The following is a 15,761-nucleotide window of genomic DNA, read 5'->3' as shown; positions in this document are numbered from 1 at the left end:
CGCCCCTCGCAAAGCGCCGCTTTGTATGCAATTGGCCCAAAAACTCAGCCAGTATCATCCTGCTATATTAAAATCTGCAAAATACCAACTCCAGCCCATGAGCCTTTTTGTTCACTTCTGTGCAATCAAAAGGTATCAAGCGTTTGTTTTGTGGAATTCGGCTGGCCGTGGATGACTCTTGAGAAAATTTATTCAAGCCTGACTATCCTTCTCGGCCCATCGTCTCATCACACCTCGCTCCACCACAGACCGAGCTTCCTTCTCACACCTGGCGAGGTCCTGCTCTGCCGTTTCCTCCTCAAAGAGAATATCTTGCTGCTGTACTTTGACCCACTGCTTATGTCTCTCGCACCGCTTCTTAGTGCAGACGCCACGCGTCCAAAATGCAATATCGTCATCGCCATCGCCATTCATCGCCGTGTCCCCATCTGCATCGGTACTAGCCGAGGAGCTGACAGCCAAAGCTTCAGCTGTTCCCTCCGCAAGAGCTTTCTTTCCAGCGTCGGAGAGTCGCCATTCATCGAATTCTTCGTCGGACCACGAGAGCCGCGAGTCAAAGCCACAGATATCTTTCCATCCGCCCTTCGGCTCGTGCTGCTTCAGTTTTTCTACTACGCCCTTAGCGCGTGGCTTGAGAAGCGAGAGGAATGTAGTGCGTGCAGCAAGCATCTCCTTGCGATGAAGGAGCTCCTCGCGCTGCTTACGCAGCTTTTCGATCTTCGCAATCTCATCGGGTGAGTATTCCATGCCGTCGGCGTGGACGTCGAATCCCAACCATCTGCCGCTCTGCGGCTTTGATTCGGCCTTGGTTTCAGCCCCGGGCGTTTCTTTCTCGTCTACATGTGGTGGCGGGGAGATGATGCGATCTCCAAGCGTTCGGAATTCATGTGTAGATGCCACTCCCATAATGGCAGCTTTCAGGTCTCCAGATGTAAGAATGCCACCCATGCTACCCAGGTCTTCAAAAAGACCATTCGCCTGACCAGCGCGCTGTTTAAGATGCCGGGTTTGTTGGCGCATAAATTCCCGGCCGTGGTCATCGCAGCAGTACTTGCTTGGGGGCTTCGTTTTGGCGCGCGCTGGTTTCCGGCACTCGACAAGGCGGCACATCGGCTTCCATGTTGTGCATCCTTTCCCTTCACTTGCACAGTTCGGGCCTGGTGTTGGAGGTTAGTTTTGATTAGAATCGACCAATCGCTCAGGGATACTTACAGATATATCGCTCGATCAGATCCGCATCTCGAGGATCGATATTAACGCATTTCCCATGATACCAGTCATCACAGTCGCCGTCACACGCGATCATCCATGTATGATTATCAGGTCGGCGGCAAATACAGAAGATCGCGTTTTCATCAAAGCTGTCGGAGTCATCGTTTTCCTGGGCCGTAGATGGTTTGGGTCCTTTCTTCTTCTTCTTCGACGGCTTTTTCTTCTCCTCGGGAGCTGGTGATCCTGCTATCGAGACAGAATTTTGGTTCTTGGCGGGTGTTTTGCTGGCCCGAGAAATTGGTGTATTGGAACGCCGCCCGTCAACGCTGTCTGCGTCCGGGTCATTCCCCTTGCGCTTCTTGGCGGCAGGTTTCTTTGCAGTTCCTTTTTTGGTAGTGCTTATCGAGGGCTTTTTATTTGCTTGTTTGACGGAATTTGCTGGAGAGGACCGGTCGGACGATGACGCTCTTGAGTTCAGCCCGTGCTTGAGGTTCGCCACTGTTTTAGACGTCGCGTAGTCACCCGTGCCATCGAGACCTAGTGAGTTTGTGTCCAAGTCGTCGCTAGCTGGAAATTTGTCGAGTGTAGAGCTTGTTGGTTCAATTTTGACTGAGGGTAGGGGTGTATCTTGGTTTGCGACCAGCGGAATGCCCTTACTAGGGTCGTAGGCACCATCGTAGAGGTCAGTCCAAGTCACACTCTTTTCGGAACTGGACACGCCATTTTGAAGCGCAGGCCCAAGATCCCTGAAGAGTTGGTGAACCTTCTTAGCTCTGACAGTGCCAAAATACCCGCACTGTCGCCAGCCAGCAAGGCCCACCACCCGATTATCCTGGACAATGATATTGCTCGGAATGAAGTTGTTGTGTATCAAAGATAGTTCCTCCTCCTTGCCTTTTTCTGTGAATAGAATATCTCGTTCGCGGGTCTCGACGGAGGGTGGAATTTGGGAATTGAGTTCGTGGCATACATAGGACGGTTCCTCTGGGGGGGAATCGATTGTTCCGAGCTGTTGAAGGATCTGACGGCACTGGTTTTTGAGCACCTCGATCTGTTCTGTGTCAAGATACCTCCACGCAACTTCCAGCGAGACACCTGCAATGCGAGACTCGATTGTCACGTTCCTTCCCTCAATAGTCCCACAAAAATATACCACTGGCACCGCAACTCCAATCTCCCTGAGCGAGTCCTCTGCTTTGTGTGCGGCTGACAGTTCATTAGCATTCGCAAATGCAAACCTCTCAGCTGCCGCTCCATCGGCCAGTTCACGGTCAACCCGAATAATTATGCTCCCGGCCGCGAATGCCTCCCTCGGCCCTGAGATATTGAGTGAGTGTTCCGGGGTACAATATTGCTGCGCGACCTTCTCCCAGAACGAGTTCACAGCCGGGTCAGACCGATACCAGTTCATATAGCGAGGGGTGAAATCGTCGGCGCGGGGTGTGTAGCGGCCATACTGCGAGCTCTGGGAAAGAAACGGGTCATCGCTAGGAATGCGATCAGGGTTTGTTTCGTAGGGGTTGGTTGTGGACTCTGTGGCCGCGGAGCCGTTCACATGGTTTGCGCCGGCGGCCGCCTCCATCTTCACCATGGCTGTCACGAGTGGAGCGGAAAGGTGTATTGTGCGCAGGTTCGAGATAATAGCTCTGCACTATTTCCCGTTTGTGGTTTCGAGAAATGAAGCTTGCGTGGACTCCTGCGGTGTTCAAATATGCGAGCGAAGATCGCGCGGGCAAAACTAAACCGATACGATTTCTACCGAGACTACCGGAGACATCATGTGGATTGCATCGAGGGTATAGGGTTTTGCAGATGTCTTTCAGAATTTTTCGAAGTCTGCGCGAGCCCCCTTCTGTGTTTGGGAGAGTGCTCTCGGTGGTCCTGTGTTGACCGTTAAATTCTCAGGTTCAAGGTCTGGCGCGATCCCACCGCCGATCGAAGAGGTGAAGTCTGTCCAATGTCTTCGTTGGGAGTTCTTTTTGGCGCTTATAAGACGTATGCGATCTGAAACCCTCTTTTGAACAATCAACTTGTTTGATTCCAGCTTGGTTCAATGTCCAGCGCCTTGCGGTCCAGATCGATCATTGTCGGAGTTGCGGACTGGGCGCGAAGGCGGTGAGTAGGCCCCAGACACGCGACAGCGACTTCCTTGACTTCACTTCTAAGTACTCCATACATAGTTCTTGGAGAGAGCAGGACCTTTGGGTCAATACCTTCGATATTCGATCGTCATTGATCTATTCAATCAAAGATCTCTACAACAAAAAGAAAAAAGAATATTAGTGTCACTCGTCTGACACTTCTTGTCTAGTACTGATATAGGGAAGAGTGTGAGATGACAACGGTCACCTTCTTCGCCTGTAAATAAGGACTAGAAATGTGCAAAGCTGAGATTTGAATACTGTATTTTCTCTGCTACCTTTCAGTCCCAACTTCAAGGGTCATTGGAATATAAATAATGTCCATCATGTACCCCTCCACTCCTCAGGTCTTCCATTGTGTTATTATATATATTCCTTCACTAATGATATTTTACGCATGTCTATTAAATATGTGCCATTGCTATACCTTGGGGCTCACTTCTATTTTCTACCTCCTCTAGAAAGCTTGTAGGTGAATAAATAGTCATACATTCGCCTAGGTAGGTAGCTCTCGCGCTTGATGGCTTTCGCTCATATCATCATGAAGTACCACTACCGCCTATAATGGTAGTTTCCAACCAATTCTAATTGCCCTTATTCATGTCCAGGGAAGGAACAATGATAGCTATCCAGATATGACGGATAATGTTGCTAGAGGCTTGAGTGACCGATGGTGCGCGATGGTGTTTGTCTAACAGTGTATTGTCTACTTTGCACATTTGCTAAATTAGAAACTGGCAGCTAGATTTTAAAGGGATATAGTAAACGAGAGAGTTAAAGAAATACTTATGATTAAGTTTAGCTGCATACAAAAGCCCTGCAATGAATTAAAGTATGATTAGGACGGCAACATACTACTTCATACTTTCACCATGGTTGATGTAGATGCTTACGCATAGTTATGTAAAGTGGGGGACATGTAATGGTGCGTTCCTAGCTAAACGCAATGATTCAGTGTGGTGATAGCTAACAAATTTAAGAAAACAATCGAGCTTTCTCGACGGGGAATATGTTGAGGCCTCAATTTCTTTCTCCGTGGACCAGGCAAGTATATGACTGGCATTTCACCGGGATCTCTTCAATATGCAATATCATTCTAGATATAGATTTCGACACAGATCTACTAAGACTAGAAGGAAGTTACTCCATATAAGTGATCGACTTCCCACTGTTTCAGATAGTATACCCCCACAAGCAGTTTGACGAGCGAGGCATGACACACACATCTATGTGACATATAGAAGTCCAATGGCAACATTGAGAACTGATAACTGTGTCATCCTTATTACAGAACATCACAGTCGACTTGCACAATAGTTGAGGCATTTCGATGGACCGGCCGTTCATCCCAGATCGGGGTTTCTTCCAGTGCTAGGATTTTGGATCAGCAGCAATCGAAGATCCTTTGGTGGCGAGATAGAACCATGGGCCACTATGTGGTGAGACGTTTCAAGTAAAAATAGAACTAGAAGTCTCCCGGATGTCAGGTACAGTAGCCGAATGATCAGCTGGTGACATGCATGGTCATTTAGAGTGTCCAGCCACATCGGGCGAACAGCTGAAGCGAAACTTATCCTAGGATATATGAGAAAGAGGATCCCAAGCGAGGTACAAGAGCTTGCTGATCTAGGAAGGTGATACTAAAGAAGAAAATGATCTTCTTTCAATAGGAGATGCGGGTCTGAGATAGTTCCATTGGCGGCCGAGAAAGCGCTCGTCCTAAATGGACCCGCTACAGACTGTAGATACCTAGGAGACTAGAAACTGTAACTGACCAAGCAGCTAATAGTTGCGAAACTCATTCATGTACCTAGATAAGTAGGTATGGAGTATGTATATAGGTAGAGCTTAAATTAGAAACGAGGCCAAGCCAGTCCCTAGATGCCTAGCTCTAGATATGTTGGAGGTTCACTTTCCTACTATAAGCCTCACTCTCTATTCTCTAGAGATGACTAAAATACCAAGGAACTATTATCCAAAACAGCAATTGACGGCTAACAGATGCCAACCCTAAGGAAGGGGGAAGGCGGCGAACTGGCCGTTGGAAAAAGCCGCCTACCCACAGTATATATCGCTCCTATTAATCCCATTTTCTTACTTAGGTAGGTAGGTTACAAGGTATATTAAATCGAGCTTGTTCAACTAATTGTTCAACTAGGCCAAATTAAATGTACATATACGCTGATAGCGGGTTCAAAATTGACTAAAAAAAAAAAAAAAAGACTCGGCCCCGAATCTTTTCCTTTCAGCCAACCTACCCCAGTCTTTACTCTCAATATCTGGAGCTTTGACCTACTTCTAGTAAAGTCTTCTCCAATTTATCCTGTGTGGGGGCTAGTTTCCCTTTCCTCCCTGTCCCTGCTTGCACATCAATGGCACATGCTAGTTTGCCCGACCAGTTGTTTTGGCCCCCATGGACAGATCATTCAACCGGCTGTTTTGACCAATATATAGAGCGGGATGGAAAATTGAGCTAACCGACGTGCAGATGATGGCTTGCTATTACCATCTGCGCGTTCTACTCCGTGGTTCGGCTAGTTCTTGCACAACTCCTCACCATAGCATCCACTGAGGCGATCATGATCGAAAGGAGTATATGACTCGGTTCTCATACAATGCAACCTTGTTTCAATTGCTCTTTTCTACTTTGAAATGGTTAGATTATCCGATTTTCAGAGTGATTCGGTCATCTTTGCTTGATAGGCAACATATGGTCAGATGAAAATGCGTCACATAAGAATTCCAGTAATCCTTGACGATCATCAGGGGTACATCTTGCTAGATACCTAGTTCAAGACCGGAAGGTAGCCACGCCCCGCGCCATTCAATTTGCTTGTGTGCATTAGTTAATTTTCCTTTTCTCTAAGACATTAAAATTGCAATTGACACTGTGGATATCATATTGTGGGACGTTATTAACAGTGATGCACGATGAAATTCATGAGCGAGGTAGGCACATATGAAGGCACACTAGTATTATAGTACTATGCCCTGTTCTTGTGGATACAGAGTAATGAAACGTGAATCACCTGCATAGATAAAATGAATAAAGCGAAAGAGGTTAGACTTGGGGGAAATTGTGGATATCACCCTGAGGGTCTTTGTTGATTGTAAGATAAAGAAACAACCAAGATCTTTGTCGATAAAGGGAAAATCAGGTAATACATAGATTGCAAGTCTTTGAGGGACATAGGAGATTAAAGACCAGAAAAAAGCCATTGTAAACATTTTGACCATTCTAGGGGTTTTCAACGGGTTTTCCAACGTATAGAAGGCCTCTGTTTCCTCACGTTCCTCACATAATCCACAGAGAACATTTAAGGTTACACCACCAAATAAGCCATAAGGACGAAAACAAAAAGAAGCCGGGAATACGAAGGAAAGACAAAATTCAAGAAAAAAAAAAGAACGGACTTCTTAACTAAGTTGCAAAATGAAATCGGATTCATCAGATTCATCGGATTCTAGACTCCAAGCAAGTGTGTTCATGAACGGCAGGGGCCGTATTGCAGATCCCCATGACGACCTACCGGACATCTGTTGGGTCACAGCGCATTTGCCCGAGAGTATGTCGTGTGATGGACAAAGTGATGAAGAGATTATGAATCTTGTACTTTGCAAGATCCAGATTGGGAATGTCATCATTGGTGATTGTGCACTGCATAGCTTAGGGTTCCATTGTCTGTCATTACCGGTTAAAGGTACACCCCGGGAAAACACCGGTGAAGTCTTGTCTTACGCTGAAACTCTCACGGAATGGTGGCTCAAGCAAATTCGCATGAGTAGGGCCTGTCTTGACCAGTACAGTATTTTTGAAGCCACCACGCGCTCCTTGGAGCACACTAACAGCCTAGAGGATGTACCTCACGGGTGGGGACAAGCGCGCTAACCCGGCAATATGCTGTAGATTACCTCTCATGAATTTGGATTGGCGGATATATAGCAAAAGAATGAATAATTTCTTTTTTTTCCCCTCTGGACGGATATTTCGGAGTATAGCGGATTTTTTACCGGTGATCGACTGAAAAATGCCTAAGAAGGCATGTGGCAAGCGTAAAAAAGGGCAACGTGGGGGCGAGAGTTGGGGATAGTCTCATAGTTTAAATTTTCATCACTTGGAGGATGTAAATGATGTTCAGAACTTCAAGCTTGGTCTTAATAGGGTACTACTAGTAGTTGACGGAGTACTCCATAGTTCCAACGTTGTTTACTCCACTGGAATCATTGGTTAATAGAAGATCGAGTATATTTCTCACCGTATAGATAGCCATTTTTGGAGTATGATCTTTTAATTTCTTACATTATTGCAATGGGCTAAATACCAGTTAACTCTAGCGCAATTAAGCGACATACAATACAATATAGACGAGATGATCAGCAAATCCAGATAATAATAGTAAATATAGCTTCACCGTTGAAAATTGTGAAACTTCCCGGACCCCCTGCAGAGATCTCCCTTTCAGCCCCCACAAAAACAATTTAATTCTTTGCACATGGTGGTCAAACTGTACTCTCTGTATCCACCGATATGCATGCCCCTTGCAGGTTTTCTTTAACAAATCACAACCAGATGGGAAAATCATGCGATGTATGGACTGGAAGGCCAAGACCCTAACAGATGGAGCTCGCCCCGAGGCCCTATGGAGTGTCCTGACACGTGTGGTTCTTTCCTCCATGAGTGCAACATACACATACCAAAAAATTCCAAAGATGTGAAACACCTGTGGCAATTCCTAAAGCAAGGGAACTATATGACGATCGTTTTCAATATGTAACCTACGGCCAACTTAGGGCATACAAACCGGGTAGACACCCGGGTAGATATCCGGGCACACAGAATTAATGACTCGACATAGTGGAGCCTGTATAGGTACTTGCTCCAGAATATGGGCTTGGTATATCAGGCCTAGCTCAATATGGAGGAGACAACATGAGAAGTTGGTCTTGTCACGGGCCCTTTAGTTAGGGGATCATCCTATCAATCCTGAAGCCCACGTTCGGGTCACAATTTCATACAGTCTATACCGGCGCATTTGGCCCCCAAGCTACCAAGAGGTGCATCACTCATACGCACCTATTCGGCTCCTGACTCGCTGCACCGTGGATCTCCACACGTGTCGACCAGAATCCTGGAAGGCCGCTATTCCAGACTAGACTAGTTCGTCAAAAGACGATGCGCGGGTGGAGAAGGCATAGTTATCTGCATCGCAAAGTTACTATACTCCTTTTTACGTTAGATCATGGTTTGAGGAGGGTGCCCCATTGCTACTTGGACGTTCTATTCCTGTATTCTTTTCCTTTTAAGAACGGACGTTCGACTCAGTTTGGACTTGCTCCGTCGATTATATCCATCAAACTTCTCCATACTGTCCTTCCTTTGCCCCACAAGGAGACTAACGCCCCCTGTGATTCGATTACACATATCTATTCTTCCTGTCCTTACATGTCCTTATATGGGCAACCAGAAAGATGTCGACCTTTTCTGACAACACCGCCAGCAATGCCCCGGGCACCTCCAACGTGCGATGGCAATTTATCGACTCTTCGAACAATAGTCGAACCAACTTGACCCAAGTGAAGCGTCATGTTATGCAAGAATACATGCGCCAGAAGAAAAGTGGCACTCGCCAGAGTGAAAGTGAAGAGGAGCAACCACGAGCAAAGCGTGGGAGACCTAAGAAGACTCGAGGTGCAACACGAAGATCGGAGAGGAAAGCAAAATCAGATGGGGATAACAATAACAATCAAACCCGAGCAAGAAGGTCAACGAGAAAGCAAGCTACACGCGAAGAAGACCTTATTGTCCAGGTCAACCGCAATATGTTTGCTTCGGATCACATCTCGTCGGATTCTCCGTTGATTGCATCCGATGATATGCCCTCATTTCCCCCTTTTCGACCATCTTCTGCCCAATCTCATGATGTTCCTCTTCCACTGGATGGCTTTGTCGATGTAAATCCACAGAGTTCTCCGAGCCATGATCTATATTTTAACAATTTCTCATGGCCCTCAATCCCCACGATGCCATATCAATTCATGCAATCACCGAGTACTATGATGAGCGATGCGCCAACCGACTCATTCAACACTCTTCCCATAGAGCTGGATCGAGATGGACAGGGGATATTTGACCCCTATGTGAACGATATGGCGACGGCCTCTTATGGATCCCACTACCGGCCCATCGCTCACAACAGTTATATATCAGTTTTTGTGCCTGAGACAATGAAAGGTACTGCCGAATTCCATAACAGCATTTCTCGTATATGCAGCTAACATTTCGCATAAAGCCGAATCTCAGAACACTCTCCTTAATAATGATCGTGCTGTTTCCATGCTCCAGGAGCACCGCTCTGACAATCTCCATGACGTCTCCGACATTGCAATTATGTCCTGTCTGAGTGCCGCAGCCCTGGAAGGCTCTGATCCCCGACCTGGCCGCAAGGAAATAAGCTGGGTGCACATGCGAGCTGCACGCGAGATGATACAAGCGCGCGGTGGACCCGCTGTATTTGCAAAAACTCGCATCGGCATGATGATCAACTGGCAAAATGATATCTTGCCGGGATATGAAACCCGTGGGCCTAACTTCTTCTATGGATACGACCAACATGCTGCGGCCTCATCGGAATCTTTGGTATCCATACCACAACACACTCCCATTATACGCTCAACACCATCTCCGCTATATTCCGCGTCCTCGGCCTTCTCTGAAGTCTCGCCCAGCCCTGAACCTCGAACAATGCTTCCATCTCACTCAGAAACCATCCCGGTAGAAGAGACAAAATTCCAATGCGAAGAATTTCTCGATTTCCTCCGACGCTGTGAACAACTTGCCCTATACCAACGCGAGAACCCCCAATCATCGTACATTACCCGACACACAGCAGTTCAAGAAACGTCAATCCTTTACCAAATACTCTCAGCACCTGCAGGCACCCGATTCCCCACGCTATCCGACCGAAAACAAATGGTCGCCCGCTTAACAGCACTGATGACACTCAATGCCGCAATGTGGGATTACCGAAACACCCCGGCGCGCGCAGCAATCTTCCTCGACACACTCGAGAAATCTATGGTCGACAGCGAAGTCGGCATGAATGGCTCTCTTGAAGCCATGCTTAAAACTGTGCTTGAATGTACTGACGGCACTTCTGATGGCTGGTCCACCAGTGCCGACAGCTTTGCTTCCACTGCACCAATAGAGGAGCTTCCAGACTTCTCTCAGTACTTTCCAACTGCTACCTCACCCTATGCGCGCCCGTGGTTCGCTGGTCGCATGCTGAAGATTGCAAATCGGTTAAGCTCTTTATCGTGGTACCGTGTTAATGAGTTTTTATTCTCGTGTTTGACACTCCAGATGCAGGAGCCCTCCACGGCTCTCTGGGAAGCCAGTTTACGTCGGGAGATTCTCGATGGGCCAACTACCTATGTTGTGCGCTAATTGACTAAGTGATGTATAAAACTGGCCTGGACCAATATGGCCTGTATTTGTTTGGGTTCTTCTTATGTTTTTATGTTTACTATGTTTCTTATGTTTTTACCCTTTTCTTTTGTACCACTCTTTGAGAGTTCCTTGTATATACCCTCACTATCACTTAACTATAACACATTGTGAATTATTAATGAATTTGGACAATCGTAAACAGATAAGATAAAGACTATGTGTTCTCCATAAAGTCGTGTTTCGCATGATCATGTAGCATTATTCGCTCATTATGTCCCTCATGGTATCGCCAATAACATCGGCACTACCCGCACCCATCAACTTCTCATTTGTCGATGGATAATGACTCGCCGATGTGTGGGCAGCATAGGAGCCATTCTTCTCACCTTCCAAAACAAGATGTAACAACTGCCCCTTCATGGTTGCCTTGCGAGTCAAAGTAAGCTCCACACCTCACTTTCAGGCAGAGTGGATGTATCCAGCTGCGACGTCGGCCTACAACTCCAATATCGCCGGCTCAAGACCCTTGGTCCCACTTACGAAAACAACATGGTGGTGATGAGCACTCCCAATTTCAGAAGGCAATATACATTACATCCGAGCCGCAAACCCAATTTGAAATGCCTCACGCTAGCACCAAATACCTAGTTACCCGTTAGACTTACGGCTCTACATTCTTGGTCGAACTCTCCAGGGCTGTGTCTTAAAATCACGTCATGAATTTAACGAGCTCCCAACCCAAAATCAATCAGAATATAATAATAAAATATTAAAGTAAAGACAAAATATCAAAAGAAAATAAACATTACATCTAAAACATCTCAACAAGTCCCTAGACATAAATCGCCAGCAGAATCACCATCATAGTACCCAAAATCTGCATCATCGACGACTGAGTAATCACAGATGCAGCCCCGGTGTACACCGGACCCACTGCACTTGTTGCACTTGTTGCACCTGTTGCACCTGTTGCAGTAGAAACAGCCGCTGTGGCCATTCCACTAGGGTGGCTGCTAAGGAACCACGAATGAGTCGAGGAAGCAGAGATAGCACCACTAGATCCAGCTCCAGAGCCCCAGTGGGGGGTATACAACGAGGGAGCTGCAGTGGGCTCAGCAGCATTAGTCTGGGTCACCACGATGGTGTTCACGTATCCGGTACAGGTATCATCGTCAGAGCAAGATTCAACGACGATGGTCGTGGTGTGGACAGTGCCTACGTTTGAGCCTGGTCCTGCACTCTCAGAACCAGATTGAGATCCAGCTGGGACAGATGTGTAGACAGGGGAGACAGGGTAGACAGTAGTTGTGACAGCGAATGTTTGGGTGGTTGCGTACGAGGTCTTTGACTTCAGGGGGCAATCAGTCACAGATTCAGGGCAGGCAAAGACGGTGGCGGTGCGGGTAGCGTAGATAGTAGATGTGGTCAGCTGGGAAGCACCATTGTTACCACCTCCAATTGCTTTAGTAGGAGCGGCACCGTTGGTACCAGTAGCATCCGCCACGGGACAGACTGTTACAGAGACAATCAGGGTCTCAGTGGTCACGGATGTGGTCTTTGACTTCAGGGGGCAATTGGTCACTGAAGATGGGCATGCGGTGATAGTGGCTGTGCGAGTGCTATAGACAGTGGATGTTGTGAGGTCTGAGCCACCGTTTCCATGGCCATGATCACCAGCACCTCCAGTGGCAGATAGCGAAGCAGATGCTGTTTGGGTAGGGCCGGCAGTCTCAGTAACAGGGCAGATTGTAGTGGATACCAGAATTGTCTCTGTAGTCACAAATGTTGTCTTTGAACTGGCAGGGCAGTTAGGGACTGTAGTAGGGCATGCAGTGATGGTAGCTGTGCGAGTAGAAAAGACAGTCGACGTGGTCAAATCCAATGTAGAGGACCCAGAGCCTGCGCTTGACTGAAGCGCTCCGGATGTGGTAGTTGTGCCAGTGACAAAGACTGTTGAAGTGGCCAAATCCAATGTAGAGGAGCCAGAGACCACACTCGATTGAAGGGCTCCAGATGGGGTGGATGTAGGGATCGAAGCGACAACCGTAGTGCTACTGCCAGAGGCAGAAGTCAAGATAATCTGCGAAGAAGATGACCCGAGTCCAGTGGTTGTCAATTGTGAAGGTCCAGTTGAAAGAGAATCTGTTGCAGACACAACAACAGATGGCTTGATAAGAGGAGTTGAAGAATGAGGGGCCGAAGGGGTCCGAATAACCGACGGGGTAGGAACTCGACTCAGAAGAGGAGTCGAAGTAGGGATCGCGCTGGAAGCGAGAACTACCGATGAAGAACGAGCAGGGCAAGGCTTGCGACTGGGCATAGGCCTAGGGACATGAGACCAATGGTGGTGTTGATGGTGATGATGATGCTGCTTATGGTGTGTCGCCACAGCAGAAGGAGTGACAGTCACAGTTGGCTCCGCAAGAATTGTGGTGGCGAGACCCGTTTGCACAAGTAATGCGGCCAAAATCCATCCTCGAACAAGAAAAGAACCCATCTTTACCGTAACCGAAAGGATTGAACGATTAACAGGAAGATGTTTAGAAAGCAGCGAAAAAGAATGAATGACCCAACAATCAAAAATGAATGATTGATAGTTGGACTGGGTATGGGAAAAAAAAAAGAGTGTAAGAGTACAAAGTCTAAAATGAAGCGATTGAGAGGAAATGCTCACTGTATATACATCGTCGCTTAGGGTTTCCATACTGGCTGGCAACACGGGGACGCCGATAACAACAAAAGCCAGAAATTAAGCTAACGGGCTAAATACTCCGGTTCCTGGATTTTCATCTGCACTTGAGTTAAACTATCGACGCCATTAGCGCCTCCGGCTCGCTTGTTTGTGGCTTTTCTTAGATTTGTACATCCATGTACGAACCCGTGGTGAAAATAGCCGGCGGAGGCTCCCACCCAACACGAAAAGGGGAAGTATTTAGTGCGAGGATACTCCAACTGAACTTAATTCTCCGGATCATTAAAATAATATCTTGTGAAATATGAACATGTCCATCCGTCGCTTTGCACTCGCCGCAGGCCTTCTGCTCGGCCAAGTTTCAGCCAGCACCCCTGCAGCCAGCTCTCCACCAGCCAGTAGCCAAGTTCATGTGCCCATACCAACTTGCCGAACGGAGCTAGGACTTAGCTCGGTGAAGTCGGTACCTACTACAACTATTACCCGTACTATCCATGAGCATACCCCCGTCGTTGTCCTCACAACAATTCTGGAAACCGTCACAGTCACCCCTGCTGTGTCGACCGAGATAGTGACGGGCTATGAAACCACTATCATCACCTCCACAGCTGATGCAATTACTGATACTTTCTCAACAACCTCAACTGAGTTTGACACTGCAACATTGACTTTGACTCCTGCTCCTATCACCACAACCGTGGCTGAAGTCCTCTCGACTACCTCCACCAGCACATCCACCATTGCCACCTCTGCAGGCTTCACTCCGATTGTAGACACTCTACCTCCTGCTGTTACTTTCAAGCGCGCATTCGAAGAAGATGACGGTTGCGCTCCTTGGGTAGATGATTACAAGTATCCTCAAGCGGTCGTGTGCCATGAGAAGATCATCATCAAGACAACAACTGTCTCCACTGTCACCGGAGAACCCACCACTTCCACCGCTGCAACTCCTACCACCACAGTGACCGTCACCAACACCATCACCAGCAGCTCAGTGATTCTTCCCTCGGATGTCTCCACCACACTGAGCTTCAGCACTACCTCAACCATCACCGAGACAACATTTGCCGTTGGTGAAACAAGCACCGTCACCTCCACTAGCACTGTTCTAGCTGGCACAACTACCACATCCTTCTACGCAGCCTGCGCCACAAACAACCTCGCTGGAAGTCCTCTCTCTTCGGATTTCGGCGCGGCAGCCGGCACATACATCAATGCGGTTGAGCTCACCCACGTTGCCGGTCAAAAGATGACGGTTGGTAACACCCAATCTGCATATGAGTGTTGTGCCAGCTGCATGGCAAGTCCCACTTGTGTCTTTTCCTACTACTGGGCGTCCTCGCCCACCGTCAAATACTGCTATCTCTTTGCCGGAAACACGTGCTCAGTTGTTAATAACTATGGCATCGCTTACCTGCAGACCAGGGCGCAGAACGGTATGCAACTTTCCAATGGAAACTGTGGACGTGTGACGAGTAAATTTGACTAGTTCGGTGTGGATTCCTGTATAGATGATATAGCATCAGAGTTCATTTAATATTTATACTGTTTTAATGTTAGAACCTGTTCGTTTTGGCTGATATGTCTATGGAAGGCAAAAAAAGAAGATTATGTATATGTACATTGTACGAAGTATCGTAGGATTTGGTTCTATCCATGGATGTGAGATCTCGGGAAGTTCCGTTAAGAGGGGAAGCTTGGAAGAATAAAGATCCGTGCCACTTGCCTGGGCACTATCCTGGATGGGCATGTGCGCACGTGGGCATATATGTCATACTATATGTTTTTGGCGACAATGCGAGCTTTTGCAAATCTAAATAGCTGTTCTGGAGGATTGTTTTCAACAGTTCTGTTGGTTGGAGATTATCCACAAGTATGCGTTAGGCAACGGCAGCCGTCCCAAGGTTCTTTGCGCCTGGAGACAAGGCCTCTGATATATTTTGTCGGGTTTGCAGCATATTATAATGGCTGTGTACTGCGCATTAGACTGAGGTTAACACCCAAGGAAGTACCACCTGGGCAAAGTACAAAGAACCTTGGAACAGCCCGGGATCTCGATTAAAGGTGGTCTGTGCATTTGGTACCTGAATTTGAAAGTCAGTTCACATGTTTACAGAACATAGACTAATTTTAACTTGGAAATGTGCCAAGTCAAAACTAGTATGACGCCCAGGGGAACCCAAAGTGTTGGGAAAGGGCCCTTTCACATGCAAATCTTTTAAGTGGGGGCCAAGTCGAATTACATGTGATTAGTTTATTTGTTGAGGTT

At 47.3% G+C, this 15,761-nt stretch overlaps 5 protein-coding genes across 5 annotated transcripts; 3 read left to right on the top strand and 2 right to left on the bottom strand.

Moving 5' to 3' along the window:
- Window positions 1-192: 192 nt before the first annotated feature.
- N7479_007615 (putative PHD transcription factor) lies at window positions 193-2,803 on the bottom strand (the record flags this gene model as incomplete). The annotated part of the gene is made up of 2 exons (XM_057255309.1): window positions 193-1,157; window positions 1,213-2,803. The coding sequence occupies 2 exons, from the start codon at window positions 2,801-2,803 to the stop codon at window positions 193-195; spliced, it is 2,556 nt and encodes an 851-aa protein (XP_057109171.1).
- A 3,983-nt stretch (window positions 2,804-6,786) lies between these two features.
- Window positions 6,787-7,242, top strand: N7479_007614 (uncharacterized protein; the record flags this gene model as incomplete). The annotated part of the gene is made up of 1 exon (XM_057255308.1): window positions 6,787-7,242. The coding sequence occupies one exon, from the start codon at window positions 6,787-6,789 to the stop codon at window positions 7,240-7,242; it is 456 nt and encodes a 151-aa protein (XP_057109170.1).
- A 1,580-nt stretch (window positions 7,243-8,822) lies between these two features.
- On the top strand, window positions 8,823-10,797 carry N7479_007613 (sigma-70 region 2 family protein; the record flags this gene model as incomplete). The annotated part of the gene is made up of 2 exons (XM_057255307.1): window positions 8,823-9,585; window positions 9,644-10,797. 2 exons carry the CDS (start codon window positions 8,823-8,825, stop codon window positions 10,795-10,797), a joined length of 1,917 nt encoding a protein of 638 aa, XP_057109169.1.
- An 835-nt stretch (window positions 10,798-11,632) lies between these two features.
- Window positions 11,633-13,297, bottom strand: N7479_007612 (uncharacterized protein; the record flags this gene model as incomplete). The annotated part of the gene is made up of 1 exon (XM_057255306.1): window positions 11,633-13,297. The coding sequence occupies one exon, from the start codon at window positions 13,295-13,297 to the stop codon at window positions 11,633-11,635; it is 1,665 nt and encodes a 554-aa protein (XP_057109168.1).
- A 499-nt stretch (window positions 13,298-13,796) lies between these two features.
- On the top strand, window positions 13,797-14,981 carry N7479_007611 (uncharacterized protein; the record flags this gene model as incomplete). The annotated part of the gene is made up of 1 exon (XM_057255305.1): window positions 13,797-14,981. The coding sequence occupies one exon, from the start codon at window positions 13,797-13,799 to the stop codon at window positions 14,979-14,981; it is 1,185 nt and encodes a 394-aa protein (XP_057109167.1).
- Window positions 14,982-15,761: the final 780 nt, after the last annotated feature.

This window comes from Penicillium vulpinum, assembly GCF_028829585.1.
Source record: "Penicillium vulpinum strain IBT 29486 chromosome Unknown utg000003l_segment0_segment0, whole genome shotgun sequence".
In the NCBI taxonomy this organism is placed as follows: domain Eukaryota; kingdom Fungi; phylum Ascomycota; class Eurotiomycetes; order Eurotiales; family Aspergillaceae; genus Penicillium; species Penicillium vulpinum.
The sequence above is the reverse complement of the archived record's forward strand: the minus strand, read 5'-3'. Positions and strand labels throughout refer to the sequence as shown.